The 21,232-nt window shown below is 39.9% G+C and overlaps 1 protein-coding gene across 1 annotated transcript in view; it reads left to right on the top strand.

Moving 5' to 3' along the window:
* Positions 1-21,232, top strand: part of LOC118617041 (phospholipid scramblase 2-like) — a 57,984-nt gene that overhangs the window by 20,790 nt on the left and 15,962 nt on the right. Inside the window, exon 4 of the mRNA XM_036242531.1 lies at positions 14,216-14,436. Within this exon, the coding sequence (XP_036098424.1) occupies positions 14,216-14,436 (221 nt within the window). The remainder of the gene's footprint in view (positions 1-14,215; positions 14,437-21,232) is intronic.

The raw sequence follows: 21,232 nt of genomic DNA, 5'->3' as shown, positions 1-21,232 counted from the left end.
GTGAATTTTTAAGAGTCATATTCTAAGGCATTATAAAACCCAAAAGACCAGGTATAATATATTTATACAGTATTCCAATTATAATTTTTAGAATTAAAAACTTTATATTTGTAAAATATATACATCTTTATCATGAAATATAATTTAAGTATCAAATTTATTACTTAATTCTTCAGTTTTTAAAAAAGGGTGTCTTTAGCACTTTTACTTTAATCTCTACATGAAAGTCTATATTATATTTTAGCATTATGACTAGTAGAAAGTGAAGTTAAAATTTAATAGACCATAAAGACTCTAGAGGTAATGTCACAGGAATGGTGGCATGAGAGGTCCCCTTGGTATCTCCTGTTAAAGTCGCAACCATTTGAACAGCTATAATTCAACTCGTGTGCAAGATGGGCGCATTGAAACATCTGCAGACAGGAAAGCAGGAGCAAACAGGGTAGGTGGGGAGGAAGACGAACCGCGACGGGCCACAGACATAGCCCTGCAGTCCAGTGTTCACAGCTGGAGCTCACCGCAGGGCTCACCAGTGAGGGGAGAGGTTCAGGGTGCCACTGGCGCTCCCTTCAGCTGGGAGGATCAAAAAGATTCAGTGAGCATTCCAGCAGGAGTGAGCATTCCAGCAGGAGTGAGCAGCAGGAGCTGCAGCTGAGCTCAGTGACCAGGACACAGATGAAGCACAGGGGTGCAGCCACAGCTGTTGGGCCAGCATCAAACAAATCCACGGAGCCTGGTCACCTCACTTCACCCTCCCAGTTTGCCTCCACGTACTCCCAGAGCTAGCCACAGGCCCCAGAAGAAGCTGGAGCAGTGAGGTTTGGGTTGCAGAGCACACTATCTGCAAAACTGAGAACTAGGATTACAGAAACAATTTTTCTCTGAGTGACAGGTACACTCTGCAGCTAATCCAGGGGTCAGGTGGAGACACAGAAAGGATACTGCAGAGGTCTGCCAATCAGTACTACTGGGAGAGCAAAGTGACAAAGATAGCAGCCAAATTTCCCCTCTCCCCACCCCCAAACATCCCAAACATTGTAGCTGCACTGCCAGCTGTGGCAGTACCTGGATGCAGGCTACAGCACCGGGGTTTTACAAATTTGGAACCCATGACCCACCACATTCTCCAGAGCGGTTGGCCACCTGAGACCAAGATCACTAGAACACAAGGGAGATGCCACGTCTCTCCCCACTCCCAGGGATCTGAGAAGCCTGAGCCAAGCTAAAGAGCTAAAAACCTTGTGCTTCTGCTCCACCTACTGGGAAACAATAGAAAGGCTTTTTAGCAGTCTACTGGAGAAACACCACTCCTACATAGATGCCTGCACAGAGAAGGAACCCATCAAATACCGTGAATAACCAAGGTAGTCACACAGCTCAAAAAGGAAATGAAAAATCTCCAGAAAGCAAACCTGAACACATGGAAATATATGAGGTAAATGATAAGAATTCAAGATTGCAGATCTGAAAAAACTCAAATACAAGAAAAATCTGGCAGTTTAACAAACTCAGAAGTAAACTTGAAGAATAAAACAAGTACTTTACCAAAGAGATTGAAACTTATAGAACACTTAATTTCCTCAATGCAGAAAGGCCTTCTCCAAGGCACATTGTATTAAATTTGTCAAAAAAATAGTAACAAAGAAAGAATTCTCAAGATAGCCAGGGAAAAAGAAGTAGCCTACAGAGGAAAGCCCATTTGATAATCATAGGACTTCTCAGCAGAAACCCTACAACCTAGAAGGAAGTGGAACCAAATATTTAAACTATTGAAAGAGAAAAATTACTGGACAAAAATAATATATTCAGCCAAGTTATCCTTTAGATATGAAAAAGAGAAATAATGACTTTCTTGACATACTGAAGCTGAGAGAATTTACCACCGGAAAACCTCCGTTGTTCTAACTGAAACAAACAAAAGGTCACAAAACTACAAGTACGGTCACCAACAAACTCACAGTATAAACAGGGATAATTTGTGACAGCAAAAATGGAGAAGTGGAGGAGGTAAATGTCCTTCACATTGATGATTCTCTCTCTCTCTCTCTCTCTCTCTAAAAATCATTAAAATCATATCCTTGGGTGAGTTTATTCTTGTGTATGGTGTAAGTTGGTGGTTTAGCTTCATTGCTCGTCAGCTTTTAAAGACAGAAGCCACATCCCCTTTTGGTTCCCGCTCAGGGAACCAGTAAAATAGAGGTTGCAAAAGCAGTTATTACAGAAACCAAGATAAGCACTAGTCACTGGGCTTATGGTTTTTAGTTCCTGTTACTCAGAAACCATCAGGATGAGTTTATGCAAAATACATCCTGTTACAAAGGTCAACCATAACCTTAGGCAAAGTTCCTTTACTTCTAGGGGTGGTCAACCTATTCTAGTACAATATGAGGAAGGTCCATTGCCGATAAAACTGGAGTCGCCTAGTCGCCTTAGTTAAGGGGCCTAGCTCAAAATGAATAAGATATTTTATAATGAAAAAGAGGACACAACATCAAGAAGACATAACACCTCTATACATGTACCCCATCAGGGAGCACCAAAATATGCAAAGCACCTACTAACAGAACTAAAGGGAGAAACTGCCAAAAGCACAGTCACAGTATGGGACCTAAATACTCCATGGACAGCTCTAGACAGATCATACAAACAGAAAATCAGTAAAGAAATATTGGCCTTAAGTGACACATTAAACCAAACAGACATAATTAATATTTGCAGAGCCTTTCATCCCAGAACATCAGATTATACATTATTCTCCAATGTACATGGAACATTCTCAAAGATGGACCATATGTTAGGACACAAAACTACCTTCAACAAATTCGAGAAGATTAAAATCATACTAAGCATATTCTCTGACCACAATGCTTTGAAATTAGAAATCAACTATAAAAAGTAAAGAAACACACACATATGTGAAGACCAAACAACATACTACTAAAATGATAGGATTAAAGAAGAAATAGAAGGTGAGATGAAAAGACATGTAGAGACAAATGAGGATGACAATATGACATATCAAAATTTGGGGGATGCAGTGAAAGCAGTAATAACAGGGAAGTTTATATTATTATAGACCTATCACAAGAAATAAGAAAAAAAACTCAAGTAAACATACTAACATTACATATTTTTAATTGTTTTTTTCCATCACCATTTATCCCCTCTATGCCCTCTTCCACATCCACCCCTAATGTTACATCCTAAGGAATTATAAAAAGAAGAATAAAAACAGCCCAAAATCAGCAGAAGAAAGTAACTAATAAAAATTAAAGCAGATTAGCCCTGGCTGGTTTGGCTCAGTGGTTAGAGCATCGGCCTGCGGTCCTGAGAGACCCGGGTTCGGTTCCCGCTGAGGGCATGTACCTCTGTTGCAGTTTGTCCCCGGCCCTGGTCGGTCGTGCGGGTGGCAGCCACTCGATGTGTTCCTTTCACATCGATGTTTCTCTCTCTCTCTGTTCCTCTCTCTCCCTCCCACTCTACCTGAACAAAAAATGGAAAAATGTCCTCGGGTGAGGATAAAAAATAAATAAATAAATAAATAAATAAATAAAAACTAGAGCAGATTAGATTGAAATAAAGAACAAAATACTACAAAAATTAGTACAACAAAAATTTGGTTCTTTGAAAAGACATAAAATTGACAAACGCTTGGCTAGACTCACTTAGGAAAAAAGAAGACATATAAACAAAATCAGAAATGAAAAAGAAGTTACCACAGACATTACAGAAATAAAAATAGTCATACTAGAAAACTATTAAAGAATATATACCACCAAATTCAATAACCTAGAAGAAATGGATAAGTTCCTAGAAATAAATAACCTTCCTACACTAAATCATGAAAAATTAGAAAAGCTAAATAGACTAATCAACAGTGAGGAAACTGAAACAATCATTAAAAACCACCCAAAACATTAAAGTCCAAGACCAGATGTCTTCAGTATTGAATTCTACAAAAGATTCAAAAAAGGTTTTATGCTTATCCTTCTCACACTCTTTCAAAAAATTGAGGAAGAAACAATACTTCCTAACACATTTTATGAAGACAATATAATCTTGATACCAAAACCTGGCACCGATAACACAAAAATAAGAAAACTACAAGCCAATATTTTTGATGAATACAAATGCAAAAATCCTAAACAAAATTCTAGCAAATCAAATACAATATTATGTTAAAAAAATAATACACCAAGATGAAGTGGGGATCAATCCAGGGCACAACGATAGTTCAACATATGCAAATCAAACAATGTAATAGACAACATCAACAAAACGAATAATAAAAAAACATATGATCTTATCAAGAAGCAGAAAAAGCACTTGATAAGATACAATGTCCATTTATGATTAAAACACTCCAAAAATGGGTATTGAAGGAAAGTACCTCAGCATAATAAAGGCCATATATGACAAATGCTCAACTAATATTATACTCAATGGTGGAAAATGCTTTTTCTCTAAGATCAGGAACAGACAAGGATGACCACTCTCACCACTGTTGTTCAACATAGTACTGGAAGTCTCAGCCAGAGCAATCAGGCAAGAGAAACAAAATAAAAGGGATGTAAATAGGGAAAAAAAGAAGTAAAGTGTCACTTTTTGCAGATGACATGATTCTTTATATAGAAAACCCTAAAGACTCCACCAAAATCTATGAAAAACAATAAACAAATACTACAGTAAATCTACGGGATACAAAATTCATTTATGAAAATCAATTATACTACATTCCTATATACTAACAATGAAATTTCAGAAAAACAAACCAATTCCTGACTTCCAGTCAAGATGGCGGGGTAGGTAAACGCCATCTCACCTCCTCCCTCAACTCCATCAAAATTACAACTAAACTACAGAACGACCATCATTCAAAACCGCTTGACATCAAGCTGAGTGGAAGTCCTACAACTATGACATTAAAGAAGCAGCCATCTGGAGACTGGTAGGAGGGGTGGAGGCAGACGGGCTGGTCTCACACCCATGTGTGGTGGATAAAAATCAGGAGGGACACCTCAGCTTTGAAGGTCCACTCTGAAAAGTGAGGGGTCCCCATCCCACACCAGGTCCCCAGCTCAGGGTCCCAGTGCCAGGAAGAGAATCCCCATCACTTCTGGCTGTAAAACCAGCAGGAACTGAGGCAGAGGGAGGCTGCAGCTGCAGGAGCCCCAGGCAGCTCCTCTTAAAGGGCCCACACACAGACTTACTTGGACCCACTCTTTCTGAACTCCAGCATTATGGAGGCAGCTTGAAAATCACCAGAGATACAGAAAAGAATTGAATTGTTTAGCACTGGGGTGAGAACTGGAGGGGCAGCTTTCTCCTGGACACACTTGCTATGAAAGGCCATTGTTCCTTTGGTGAGCCCTTCCCTGGGGTAGCTGATGACTGCCATATCTGGGACTCTAGCAACCTGGTTCACACAATTTGTCCCACCCTGGTGATTCCTTGAGGCCCTGCCCCACTCAACCTTCAGGCCCACCCAAACTGATTCAAGTGGCTTTACCATGGAATTGGCCTGTCTTGGATCCTGCTTCAGATTTTCCTAACATCCCTCAAACAGGCAGCATCTGGTCTCAGAGAGCCCCATACCTCTCATTAAGTGGCCCCAGGCCTGGCACTGGAAGCATCCAGCCTTCGTTCACAACTTGGCTTTTCTTGGGCATGTCCAAGCCCAGCACAAAAAGCAGAAATCTGTAGATAACTCTGTAGCTTATGCCAGGTGGCCCCAGGTAAAACACAGGCAGAGGTTGACCTTGTCCCAGAGCCAGCACACCCAGTGGACAGCTTTAGACCACATCAAAGCACCGTCACCTAACCACCTTCACAAGTGAAACACTCAAGGAATGGGCTCAGTGGGTACCAGAGCCCTAATGAAGTAAGTCTTGCTCTGTGTGTTGGGCCTCTACACTGCTGATCCTCCAAGGGTGTCAGAAGCCAGTGGTCAGTGGGCACAGCCAGTTCTTGCAGATGATAAGCCTGAGTAAATCACTCCCATTGATGTGCCAATAGCAATCAAGACTCAATTACAACAGAAGGGTGTACAGTCCGCACTAGGGCTGTACCTCAAGGGCCCAGCTGGGGTGATCAGGGAGGCTGTGCCACTGGACCCTACAGGACACCCAAAGCAATAGACCACCCTATGAAGCCTAGGAGACATAGTAACTCTACCTAACATATAGAAACAATCACAGGGAAGCAGCCAAAATGAGGAGACAAAGAAACATGTTCCAAATGAAAGAACAGAACAAAAGAACTAAACAATGGAGATAAGCAATCAATCAAATGCCGAGTTCAAAACACTGCTTATAAGGTTACTCAAGGAACTTAGTGAGACATTCCAGGAACTTAGTGAGACGTTCCAGGAACTTAAGGAGACCTCCAAGGAACTTAGTGAGAACATCAACATCAAAAAGGACCAATCAGAAATAAAGGCTACACTAACTGAAATAAAGAATAATTTATAGGGAATCAATAGTAGAATAGGTAAAGCCAAGAAGCAAACCATTGATTTGGACTATAAAGAAGCAAAAAACACCCAATCAAAACAGCAAAAAGAAAAAAAAAAAAAGAATCCAAACAAATAAGGACAGTGTAAGGAGCCTCTGGGACAACTTTAAGTGTGCCAACATTTACATCATAGGGGTGCCAGAAGGAGAAGAGAGAGGGAACAAGAAATTGAAAACTATTTGAAACAATAATGACAGAAAACTTCTCTAACTTGGTGAAGGAAACAGACATACAAATCCAGGAAGCACAGAGAGTTCCAAACAAGATGAACCCAAAGAGGTCCACACCAAGACACATCATCATCAAAATGCCAAAGGTTAAAGACAAAGAGAGAATCTTAAAAGCAGCAAGAGAAAAGCAGTCCATTACCTACAAAGGAGCTCCCATAAGACTGTCAGCTGATTTCTCAAAGGAAATTTTGCAGGCCAGAAAGAAATGGCAAGAGATATTCAAGGTGATGAAAAGTAATGACCTACAATCAAGATTACCCTATTCTGCAAAGCTATCATTTGGAATCAGTGGCCTTATGAAGAGTTTCCCAGACAAGAAAAAGCTAAAGGAGTTTATCACCACCAAACCAGTATTATATAAAATGATGAAGGAGAAAAAGAACAAAAATATGAACAATAAAATGGCACTTAATACATACACTTCTGTCAACAATTAAATCTACCAAAAAAAAAAAATTAGCAAGCAGAACAGAAACAGACTCGAGGATACAGAGAACTTTTTGTTGCTTTCCAGATGAGAGGCAGCTGGAGGGATGGGTGACAAAGATGAAGGAATTAAGAAGTACAAATTGGCTGTTAGATTGATGGACCTCAAAAGGAAGAGGAGAGGAAGGCAGGGAAGAGATAAAACAAAGAACTTCTATGCGTATATGCATAACCAATGGACACAAACAATAGTGTGGGGAAGGCAGGAGTGGAGTGGGATTGGGGAGGAGGGGGTCAATTGGAGGATTAAAGTGGGGGGAGACATCTGTAATATATTCAACAATAAAGATGAGTAAAAAAATATTTCTAGAACCAAGTAGGATTTATCTCAGGGATACAAGAATGGTACAATATTCACAAATCAATAAATGTGATACACCACATAAACAAAATGAAGGATAAAAACCATATGATCATATCAATAGATACTGAAAAAGCATCTATTACCAGCACCCATTTTTTATAAAAATTCTCAGCAAAGTGGGAATAGAGGGACCATATCTCAAAATAATAAAAGCCATATATGACAGAGCTACAGCCAACATCATACTCAATGGGCGAAAACTAAAAACATTTCCCTTAAAAACAAGAACAAGATAGGAATGTCTGCTTTTGCCACTCTTATTCAACAAAGTACTGGAAGACTTAGCCACAGTAATCAGACAAAAAGAAATAATAAAAGGCATCCAAATTAGAAAGGAAGAAGTGAAACTAATGCAAACTGGTGCAGCCACTATGGAAAACACTATGGTGTTACCTTAAAAAATTAAAAATTGAACTGCCATTTGACCCAGTGATCCCACTTCTAGGAATATACCTGAAGAAGCCTGAAACACCAACCAGAAAGAATATATGTACCCCCATGTTGACAGCAGCACTATTTACAATAGCTAAGATCTAAAAACAGCCCAAGTGTCCATCAGTAGACAAATGGATAAAAAAGCTGTGGTACATATACACAATGGAGTACTATGCAGCTGTAAGAAAGAAAGATCTCTTATCCTTTGAGACGACATGGAGGGACCTGGAAAGTATAATCCTAAGCAAAACAAGCCAAGCAGAGAAAGACAAATATCACATGATCTCACTTATTTGTGGAATATAATGAACATAACAGTCTGAGGAATAGGGTAGACCCAGAGACGTGGAAGTAGGGTACAGACTGACAACCCTCAGAAGAAGGGATGATGGGGGTGGAAAGAGATAAACCACAGAACTTATATGCATGTATGCATAAAAAATGGACACAGACAACCAAGTTGGGGATGGGATGGGGGGCATGGGGAGAAGGGTGTCAATGGGGGAAAAAAGGAGAAACATCTGTAACAAAAATAAATTAATAAAAAAGAGAGAAAGATGATATGATATTGTACATAGAAATCCCTAGAAACTTCACCAAAAATCTGTGCGATTTAATAAATGAATTTGGCAAAATTAGCATCCAGAAATTGATGTCATTTTTATATACCAATAATGAACACTCAGAAAGAGAAACTAAAAAGCAATTCCATTTACCATTGCAACAAAAAACTTAAGATACCTAGGAATAAACTTAACCAAGGAAGTAAAAGACCTGTTCTCAGAAAACTACAGGACATTGAAGAAAGAAATAGAAGACATTAAAAATTGGAATCTTATACCCTGTTCATAGATTAAAAGAATCAACATCATTAAAATGTCCATACCACCCAAAGCAATATATAGATTCAATGAAATCCCTATTAAAATAGCAATGGCATTCTTCACAGAGCTAGAATAAAAACTCCAAAAGTTTATATGCAACCAAAAAGACCTCAAATAGCCACAGCAAACTTGAAAGAAGAACCATGTTGGAGAAATCACAATACTGGAAATCAGGTTATACTACAAGACCACTGTAACCAAAACAGCCAGGTACTGGCACAAGATCAGGCATATATATCAAGGGAACAGAACAGAGAATCCAGAAATCAACCCAAGATGGTGTGCTCTATTAATATTTGACAAAGGTGGCAAGAGCATAAAATGCGCCCTTGCTGGTTTGGCTCAGAGGTTAGAGCATCAGCCTGTGATCCAGAGAGACCCAGGTTCGGGTCCTGCTAAGGGCACGTACTTTGGCTGCAGTTTGTCCCTGGCCCTGGTTGGTCGTGCGGGTGGCAGCTACTCGATGTGTCCCTTTCACATTGATGTTTCTCTCTCTCTCTCCCTCCCATTCTATCTGAACAAAAAATGGAAAAATGTCCTCGGGTGAGGATAAAAAAAAAAAAGAAAAGAGCATACAATGCAGTAAACAGTCTTTTCAATAAATAGTGTTGGGAAAATTGGACTGATACATGCAAAGAAATGAATCTAGACCACCAACGTATACCATATACAATAATAAACTCAAAATGAATAAAATACTTAAATATAAGTCATGAAACCATAAAAATCCTAGAAGAAAATGTGGGCAGCAAAATTGCAGGCATAACACGAAGTAGAAATTGCACCAATACATTACCTAACACAAGAGAAACATAGGGGGGAATTAATAAATGTGACTAAATCAACTTAAAAAGCTTCTGCAAGGCAAAATAAAACAACATCAAAATAAAAAGAGAACTCACTTTCTAGGAGAACATATTTGCCAATGGTACATTGGATAAGGGGTTAATATCCAAAATATATGGAGTACTCATACAATTCAACAAAAGGAAGACAAACAATTCCGTTACAAACAGGACATATAAATGGCCAGGAGACATATGAAAAATGATCAGCATCTCTAATTATCAGATGCAAAATAAAATGACTGTGAGATATCACCTCACACCTGCCAGAAAGGCTACCATTAAAAAAATCATCAAACAACAGGTGTTGGCGAGGGTGTGGAGAAAAGGGGACCCTAGTACACTGCTGGTGGGAATGTAGACTGGTGCAGCCACTGTGGAAAACAATATAGTGTTTTCTCAAAAAATCAAAAATGGAACTATCATTTGACCCTGTGATCCCACTTCTAGGAATATATCCTAAGAAGCCTGAGACACCAATCAGGAAGAATATATGTACCCCCATGTTCATAGCAGCACTATTTACAATAGTTATGATCTGGAGACAGCTCAAGTGTCCATTAGTAGATGAGTGAATAAAAAAGCTGTGGTACATTTATACAATGGAATACTATGCAGCTATAAAAAGAAAGATCTCTTACCCGTTGAGACAGCATGGAGGGACCTGGAGAGTATTATGCTAAGCAAAAAAAGTCAGTCAGAGATAGGCAAGTCTCACATGAGCTCACTTATTTGTAAAGTATAATTAATAAAATAAGCTGATGAATAAAATAGATTCAGAGACATGGAAGTGGGAAATAGGCTGACAAACCTCAGAGGGAAAAGGCTGTGGGGGAGGCAAGAGATAAACCAAAAAACTGACATGCATATATGCATAACACGTGGACACAGACAACAGTGTGGTGAAGAGAGGATGCAGGAGTGAGGAAGAGGGCGTCAATGGAGGGGAAAACGGAGGGAAATCTGTAACACTTTGAACAATAAAAATAAATTTTAAAAAGGATATGAAAACTATAAAGTATTATTAAAAGACATTGAAAAAGACAAAATTAAATGGAGAGATACTCCGTGTTCATGGATTGGAAGAATGAACATAGTTACAATGGCCATATTGCTCAAAGCAATATACAAATTGAATGCAATCCCCATCAAAATGCCAATGACATTTTTTTTTAAGTTTTTTTTTTTCACTCGAGGACATTTTCCCATTTTTTTATTCTGATAGAGTGGGAGGGAGAGAGAGGAAGAGAGAGAGAAACATCGATGGGAAAAGGACACATTGAGTGGCTGCCACCCGCACAACCCAACCAGGGCCAGGGACAAACTGCAACCAAAATACATGCCCTCAGCGGGGACCAAACCCGGGTCTCTCTGGACCCCAGGCTGACACTCTAACCTCAAACCAACCAGGGGGCCAAACCAACCAGGGTGCCAATGACATTTTTTAAAGAAATAGAATAAAAAAACAATCATCAGATTTGTGTGGAATCACAAAAGAACCCAAAGAGTCAAAGCGATCTGAGAAAAGAGAATGAAGCCAGAGGAATCACACTTCCTGGCTTCAAATTCTACAACAAAATGATAATTAAAACAGCATGGTATTGGCAGAAAAACAGACACACAGACCAATAGAACAGAATTCAGAGTCCCATCCCAAACCCAACATGTACATAGGCAAATAATTTTTGACAAAGGAGCCAAAAATACACAATGGAGAAAAGAAAGCCTCTTCAGAAAATGGTGCAGGTAGAATTGGAAAGCCACCTGCCAAAGAATGAAACTTGACTACAATCTGTCCATATATACAAAAATTTGCTCAATATAAAGACCTAAATATAAGATGTAAAACAATAAATTACATAGAAGAACACATCGGTGCAAAACTTATGGATCTTCTTAGAGAAGATTTTATGAATTTGACACCAAAGGCAAGGGGAGTAAAAGCAAAAAAAAAAAAAAAAAAAATGGGACTGCATCATATTATAAAGCTTCTGTACAGTAATCTTCCAACACAAGAAAAAGACAACCAACCAAATGAAAGATAATTCTGCAAACAATAGCTCCAACAAGGAGTTAATCTCCAAAATATATAGAGAGCTTATACTACTCAATATCAAAAAACAATACAATTTAAAAATGGGCAGAGGACCTTCACAGACACTTGTCCCAAGAAGACATATAAACAGCCAACAGATATATGAAAAGATGTTCAACTTCACTAACTACTAGGGAAATGTAAATCAAAATGACAATGAGATACTACCTCTCACCTCTTGGAAATGCTGTTATCAACAAGAAAAGTAATAACAACTGTTGGAGAGGTTGGAGAGAAAAATGAACCCTCATCCTCTCCTGGGTGGGAATGCAAAGTGGTACCGCACTATGGAAAAACAGTATGGAGGTTCCTCAAAAAACTAAGAACAGAGTTATCACATGACCCAGCAATGCTCTTCTGTGTATCTACCAAAAAATTTTGCAAACATTTATTCTCAAAGTCATATGTATCCCTGTGTTCATTGCAGGATTATTCACAGTGGCCAAGACATGGCAACAACCAAAGTGTCCTGTGATAGAGGATTAAATAAAGAAGATGTGGTACTCAGTGGAATACTGCTCAGTCACAAGACAAGATGAAATACTATTAGTGACAACATGGATGGACCTTGAAAATATCATGCAAAGTGAAAGAAGTCAGGCAGAAAAAATTGAAGAACCATATGACTTTGCTCATGTGGGATATAAAACAAATGAGCAAACAAGAAAAGCAAACAAACAAAAGCTCATAGGTGGGTGGTAGAGGGTAAAGTGGGTCAAATACATGGCGACGGAAGATGATTTGACTTTGGGTGGTGGGCACACAGTGCAATATGAAGATGATGTATCATAGAAATGTACCCTTGAAACCTGTATAGTCTTATTAACCAAGGTAACCCCAATAAATTTAATAAAAATAAACAGCATGTAAAAAATCCCCTAAAGAGGGGGTGGTGGTAGGGGAGAGATAAACCACAGAACTTATATGCATGTATGCATGAACAGTGGACATGGACAACAAACTGGGGAAAGGGCAGGGTGGGGGGGAATCAGTCGGGGGAAAAGGAGAAACATCTGTAACAAAAATTAATTAATAAAAAAAAATTAATAGACCTTAAAGATATAACCACAAACTTCTTTGTTGTTTTTATTTATCTTTTTAAGTAACTACAAAGAAATGTAGAGATTGGGTAAGCTCACTGATCTCATTTTACAGATAAGAAGGGAATTTTTGAGATTTAGCTAACTTAGTAAAACAGGTAGTAGATCGATCCCATTTCATAAACCAGTGTTTTGTGTGTGTTTTCATTATACATCTGACTGGCAGGTGTTGAGATCAAGGATGGTTCTTATAAAGGCATAGTCCAGGGCCTGTGTGAGTCAGAGCAAAGTCACTTAAGGGTGGTCATGGTGCTAGACATTGTGCAGGACATCTCTATCTGAATGAAAGTCCATCTACAGATATTAGAGATATTAGATTTGTCTCCAGATGTTTCTTTAAATCACTAGCTAGCTATTTGGATGGCTTGCGACATTTTTTGGCCCAAGGTAAAGTGAGCTCTTCACAAGTGGACCTAGGGTTGCTCCTTCCCGGCTCTAAGCAAGGACTAGTTTCCAATGTGTGGTTCAGCCTGGGAACAGTTTGGTAAGACACCCAGTGGGTGTCAGTATTCAGCATCCCTCTTTTTCCCCAGTGAAGACTTAGCCCCCTCTAAAGTGCACAGTTCCCTTAGGGTGCCAGTGGTCTAGATGTTCTGAGATGAGGCCTTGGTCCCCAAGCACCTTTCCCCCTTGTCTAATACCACCTCGCCCTCAGAACAGCTGCTGCTGAATAAAACAGGGGCGCCCTGGGCCCATGTGACGCTCTGATCCCTGTCACTCTCTCCCTGTTCACATGTGTGCATTGAGAGTAAACGCCTTCATTGCCTTCTCTTCCACGGTGCAAAAAAGTAAGCCATGAATATGGTGGAAAACAAAACCCCAGGCCAATTTGTTTGCTGTCCTGTTTCAGAGCATAAATATAGCGCTCATCCTCTGTTCCCTCCCTAACTGAACATGTGCAAACTGTACCGAGCAGTGGACACGTTCTGCACACTAGCACGGCTGTGACCATCGGCGCCCTGCCCAGCCCTCTGCAGCTGTGTCCCTTCCTGACACACGTCTGCAGAGCTCGGGACCTGGGAGGATGGGGGTTTCCTTTCCCCGACGCACATCGGACACGTCATTGTGTGCACCTTCATACCCCTCCTGCTTCTCTTTCTTTGCCTTTTTTCTCTGCCTAGATAATTTCTAAACCTTTCCTTTTTGTTTTCCCTATGTGACAGGAAGTGTCATCTAAAGTAATATCTGAAAATATATTTTCTAAAGATTTAGATTCTTTTTTAAATATGATGGTGATTAAGATTTCCTCTTCTTTGTTTTCAGTCTTCCTAAATATCGAAATGAACAACAAATATGAAATTAAGAACAGCCTTGGACAGAAGATTTACCTTGTCATGGAGGATAATAATTTCTGTACCCGAAATTGCTGTGGGTCTAAAAGGCCATTCACCATGAGGATTCTTGATCTTATGGACCAAGAGGTCATAACTCTGGAGAGACCACTGAGGTGTAACTGCTTTTGCTTGTCCTGCTGCCTTCAGGAGGTCAGTGAGCAATTACCCAGGTAATTTGTGAAGTAGTTCAACAAGAATTTTCATCCTTTCTTTGAATCTATATAATTAAATGTGATTATTTTTTAAATGGGTGCATGATCTATTTTTTTATGCTTGACAGTCATTTGGACAGGAAGGATGTCAGGTGAAAAACCCACTTAGCCCCTGGCCCTGAGGAGTTTGTCTCATGGGATGAGCATCCGCTCACAGTCCGACTTCAGGGAGAGCTGAGAAGATAAGGCACCTGGGTCAAGTCCCTCACTTGAAATGACCATGAGAGGCCTGGATAAGACCAGAGGAAGGCACCACAGAGAATATTCTAGAAACAATTCTAGGAGCAAGTAGAGAGAAGAATGCAGAGAAGAACAGTATGTTCATCTCAAAGTTTGGGACAAGCTACTATGAAAGAAACCTAAGAAAGACCTCTTTTAAGAAATCTCAACTCCTGTGTTTAAGTTTCCCATTTTTAAAAAGTAATATATTTGAGTCTCCTGTAATAGGGATATACTAGTTGTGGGTACATTCACCTGTATGAAAACCAGGTACCTATCGTGTATTACTTGTCAGCTCACTGAGATGGAACGTGGATCTCAGGGGAACACCAGGGCCCAGACAGTTTACAGGAAAATCGGCCCTTGCTTGTCTCCCACTGGCCTGAGACCAGCCCTGCCTGGCCAATCATTCAGCAAGGGGCTGTGAGACCAGGAAGCAGACAGGGAGGCACAGGCACATGGTACCTGAGGTCAAAGTCTGCGTTCATTTTCAGAAGATGAGTGAAGCTATTCCTACTGAATTACTTTGTGTTTTGTGTAATTTAGATTAAGTATAACAGTGTCTATCCAGAGGAGTATCTGAGGAAACATTGAGAGTTTGATGGATGTGCTCTAAATGGAAAGAGCACATTAACAAACATGATCCTACTGGTCTTAGAAAACGGGCTAGGAAGATGTCACTTACAATGAGCACCACGGGGTACTCTCTAGGTCTCCCAGCTAATAGCAGAGCCAAGATTCCAGGCCCCACCCAGTTCCTTTCCGCTATAGAACCATCACCACTCATACTTGAAAATCACACCAGTGATCAGGATCCTGTGCACACATCTCAACCACTATTTAAAAGGAGTCTGAGAAAAGAGTTCCTTCATAATTCAGACATGTTTCATAAGGATGGAAATTTAAAAATGTGCAAGGTCAGCGGAGCGTTGCTGAGAGGGGAGTCCGCGCATGCAGAGGGCCAGAGCTTGTGACTCGTCCCTTCCACTTTGCAGCGAGTGAATCTGATACCAGTCAGTTAACTCTCTGTTCTTCAGCTACTTTTTTTATAAATAGAGATAATAGGACCAACCTTGTATGTTTTTATTGTCAGTTAATATTGCACAGAACAGTATCTGTACTTAGAAGTGGGCAATGTGCTAGATAAACATTTTTTCAAAAGATGTTTTACAAATGGCCCATAGATATATGAAAAGGTGTTCAACATAATTAATCATTAGGAAAATTATAATCAAAACCAAAATGAGATATCACATTATACCTGTTTAAATGGCTGTTATCCAAAACCATACAACATAATTTGTCAAGGGTGTGGAGAAAGGGGAACAATCATACACTGTTGGTGGGAATATAAATTGTTACAGCCATTATGGAAAACAGCATATGATCCAGGAATCCCACTTGTAGGTATGTATGCAAAGGAAATGAGATCAGATTTTCAAAAGATATCTACATTCCTATGTTAATTGCAGATTTATTTACAATAACCAAAATATGGAAACAATCTAAGTATTGGTTGATGGATAAATGGATAGAAAAATATCATATAAATATAGATAAAGATATATAGACATATATATATAGACATATATACACAATGGGGTATTATGCACTCAAGTAAAAGAAGAAAACCCTGCCATTGAGACAATGTGGATGCACCTAGAGAGCACTCTGGTGAGTGAAATAGGTCAGACAAGAACAGACAAATGCAATAAGGTATTACTTACATTTGGAATTTTTTTTAAAAATCTTACTAATAGAAACAGAGATCTGAATAATGGTTGCCAGGGACTGGGGAGGAGAGGATAGGGAAACGTTGGTCAAACTGCAGCAACTTTTAATTATAAGATGAATAAGTTCTGAAGATCAAATGTACAGCATGGTGACTATAGTCAGTACTACAATGCGGGCTGCTTGAAATTTGCTGAGAGTAGATCTCAAGCATCACTGCACGAGGTGACAGACGTGTGAACTCACTTGATTGTGGTGATCCTTTCACAGTGGATGTGCACATCAAATCATCACACTGGGAAAGGTAACTGAGGAAAGAGGGCGGTGGGCAGGACCAGAGGGAGGGTGTGAGTGTGTGAGAGAGTGAATTAGTGTGTGAGAGAGTGTGAGTGGACGTGAAGGTGGATGACCAAACCCGAGCAGTGCAGAGACGCAGAGCAGACGGTCCCTGTGCTGTGGATGGAGCAGCCGGCTACCGTGGTAAGCGGCTCTCCAGGGCGCTTCTCCCTACACCGCAGGGAGGTCCCACCATTTTGAAAGATCCAGGTCTTCCCTGGGAGGAGGCAGTGGGAGTGGCTAGGGCCCAGCAACCTGAGCCCACTAGTGACCTGGCACCATCGGACAAGTGGACACTCTGTGTCAACACAGACCAGTGCACAGTAATGGAGCTTCCAAGGTGCTGGTTGCAGAAGCCACAGACAGCCAGGGGCCCAGCACCATCCCCTACAGTAGCAGCCCGATCAAAGTCAAGATATACCCCCAGCAATAGAGGCTGGGGAGCAGACATCCATCTCCAGGCAACAGAAGCACAGACCAGCAGCTGAGACCCATTTTCAAAAACTACAGCAAAGGCTGAGCAGGAGATGAACCCCACAAGGCAGCAGCACTCCTCAGCCACCAGCTGCGGGGCCTGGGGCTCCACAGAGTCCTGTGCGACCCAGCATCCCACAAGACTGGTGGGAAGCCTGGGCCTGAGAGGGACCAGTGCAATCCAGCTGCCTGTGGAACCTGCAGGGTGCTGGGGCACCAGAAAGTCCTGTGTGACCCAGCAGCCCACAAGATCAGTGGGAAGACAAGGCCTGAAAGGGACTAGTGCAATCCAGCTGCAAACCCACAGGACCTGCAGGGTGCAAGGGCACCAGAGAGGCCTGTGCAACCCAGCAGCCCACAAGATAAGCATACAGCCAGGTCTCCAAAGAGACTGTAATCCAGTTACCTGCAGGACCTGCGGGGTGCTGAGGCAGCAGAGAGGCCTGTGCGACCGAGATACCCACAAGATGGGAATAGAGCCTGACTTCCAAAGGGACTGTGCAATCCAGCTGCCCATGGTATGGGCAGAAAGTGTGGCTCCAACAGGGCCTGAGCTATACAGCTACAGGTGACACCAGCTACCAGCTGGGAACACAGCTCCAGAGGGGCCCACGTGATCCAGCAGCAGCACCTACCAGGACACACCAATACCAGCCCACAGTACTTAACCCTCCAGGATCCACAGCAGGCAAGAGGTGACATGCAACAGAACAGTCTGGGAGGCACAGCAGCATTATTTGATATACATTGAGTTGCATACATATCCACACATCCCTCAACAGGTCTAGAGCCACCAGACGGCTAAAATGGGAAGACAAAGAAACAACACTCAAAGGAAAGAAAAAGAGGAATCACCAGAAAAGGAACTACGGGAAATGGAAGACAGCAACTTGTTAGATAAAGAATTCAAAGCAATGATTTTAAGGGTACTCAAACAATTTGATGAGAACTACAAGTAATTTAATAAGAATTATAAAGAGCTCACTGAGAACTACTTCAGCTTAAAAAAAGAGGAAGAAGCTATGCATAAATCAAGAGGAAATAAAGAATGACATAGCTGTTATGAAAAATACCTTGGAAGGGTTCAATAGTAGATTAGAAGAAGCTGAAGACCGAATCAGCAATTTAGAAGACAAGGTAGAGAAAAACACTCAAATAAAGCAGCAAATAGAAAAAAAAAATTAAAAAGCAGGAGGAAAGTTTAAGGGAGCTTTTGGACAATACAAAACATAACAACATTTGCATTATAGGGGTACCAGAAGGAGAAGAATCAGAAAAAGGAATAGAGAACCAGTTTGAAGAAATAATAACAGAAAACTTTTCTAAACTGGTGAAGGAAAAAGTCACACAAGTCCAGGAAACACAGAGAGTTCCAAGCAAGATGAACCCCAGAAGACCCACAGCTCGACACATCATAATAAAAACGGCAAACATTAAAGACAAAGAAAGAATCTTAAAGGAAGAAAGAGAGAGACAGAAATTTACCTACAACGGAGCTCCCATTAGACTGTAAGCTGATTTCTCAAAAACGCTGCAGCCCAGAAGGGAGTGGCAGGAAGTATACAAAATAATGAAAGGCAAGCGTCTGAATCCACGAACTACTCTGTCCAGCAAGGCTATCATTCAAAAGTGAAGAAGAAATAAAGACCTTCACAAATTTAAAAAAAAAAAGCTAAAGGAATTTACCACCACCAAACGAGCACTGCAAGAAATGCTGAAGGGACTGTTGTAAGAAGAAGAAAGAGAGAGAGAGAGAGAGAGAGAGAGAGAAACACAGGCAAAAAAAAAAAAAAAAAAATGTCAACTAATAATTATCTATCAATAATAACCTTAAATGTAAATGGCTCAAATGCACCAATAAAAAGACATAGGGTAGTTGATTGGATAAGAAAACACCACCCATATATATGCTGTCTACAAGAGACACGCCTCACAACAAATGACTCACACAGGTTGAAAGTGAAGCAATGGAAAAAATTTTCCAAGCAAATGGAAATGAAAAAAAGTTGGTGTAGCAATTCTTATATCTGACAAGATAGACTTCAAAACAAGGGCCATAATAAGAGACAAAGAAGGTCACTACATAATATTAAATAGAGCAATCCAACAAGAGAATATAACTCTGGTAAACATATATGCACCAAATACTGTAACACCAAAATATATTTAAAAAATTCTGGAGGATTTTAAGGGAGAGAACAATAGCAAAACAATCATAGTGGGTGACTTTAACATGCCACTGACACCACTGGATAGATCTTTTAGACAAAAAATTAACAAGGACATAAAGTCCTTACAAGACAAACTAGATCACTTGGACTTAATTGATATTTACAGAATATTTTACCCCAAGTCTGCAGAATATACATTCTTCTCAAGTGCACATGGGTCATTCTCAAAGATAGACCACATGTTAGGACACAAGGCAAGTCTCTACAAATTCAAGAAAATTGAAATCATATCAAGCATCTTCTCAGATCACAGTGGCATAAAAATTGAACTCAATTACAATAAAAACACACAAAAACATTAAAACACTTGGAGGCTAAATAGCATGTTATTAAACAATGAATGGGTTACTAATGAGATCAAGGAAAAAATTAAAAACTTCCTGGAAACCAATGAAAACCAACACAACAACACAATATGTATGAGACACAACGAAAGCAGTCCTGAGAGGAAAGTTCATAGCACTACAGGCCTACCTCAAGACACAAGAAAAATTCCTAATTGAATTTCTAACCCTACAACCTAAAGAACTAGAAAGAAAAATAAAAGAAAATCGCAGGGCTAGTAGGAGGAAGGAAATAGTAAAGGTCAGAGCAGAAATAAATGTCATAGAGACTAAAGAAAACAATTCAAAAGATCAATGAAACAAAAAGCTGGTTCTTTGAAAAGATAAACAAGATTGATGGCCCTTTAGCCAGACTCACCAAGAAACAAAAAGAGAGAAACCAAATAAACAAAATCAGAAATGAAAGAGGAGAAGTAACAACTGACACCACAGAAATGCAAAGGATCATCAAAACATGCTATGAACACTTATATTCCAACAAATTGGATAACATAGTAAAAATGGGAAAATTTCCAGAAGCACACAGCCTCCCAAAACTGAACCAGGAAGAGATAGAAAACTTGAACAGACCAATAATAACGAAGGAAATTGAAGATGTAATCAAGAAACTCCCAGCAAACAAAAGCTCAGGCTAAGATGGCTTCACGGGGGAGTTTTACCTAACATTCAAATCTAAAACCCATTCTCCTCAAACTATTGCAAAAAATCCAAGAAGATGGAACACTTCCAAACTCATTTTATGAAGCCAACATAATCTTAATTCTAAAACCGGATAAAGACACTACAAAGAAAGAAAACTACAGGCCAATATTCCTGATGAACACAGATGCCAAAATACTTAACAAAATATTAGCAAATCAGATCCAACAATACATCAAATAAATTATTCATCATGACCAAGTGGGTTTCTTCCCAGGCATGCAAGGATGGTACAATATTCGCAAATCAATAAATGTGATGCACCACATAAACAAAAGGAAAGATAAAAACCATATAATTATATCAATAGATGCTGAAAAAGCATCAGACAAAATCCAGCATCCATTTCTGATAAAAAACACTCAGCAATGTGGCAATGGAGGGATCATATCTCAACATAATAAAGGCCATATATGAAAAACCTACAGCCAACATCATACTCAATGGGTAAAAACCAAAAGCATTCCCCTAAAGAATGGAAACAAGACAAGGATGCCTACTTTCACCACTCTTATTTAACATAGTACTGGAAGTCTAAGCCACAGCCATTAGACATGAAGAAAAAATAAAGGGGATCCAAATTGGAAAGGAGGAAGTGAAACTCATTATTTGCAGATGACATGATATTGTACATAGAAAACCCTAAAGATTCCATCAAAAATCTCCTAGACTTAATAAATGAATTTGGCAATGTAGCAGA

Source organism: Molossus molossus, unplaced genomic scaffold (assembly GCF_014108415.1).
Source record: "Molossus molossus isolate mMolMol1 unplaced genomic scaffold, mMolMol1.p scaffold_m16_p_5, whole genome shotgun sequence".
NCBI lineage: Eukaryota > Metazoa > Chordata > Mammalia > Chiroptera > Molossidae > Molossus > Molossus molossus.
The sequence above is the reverse complement of the archived record's forward strand: the minus strand, read 5'-3'. Positions and strand labels throughout refer to the sequence as shown.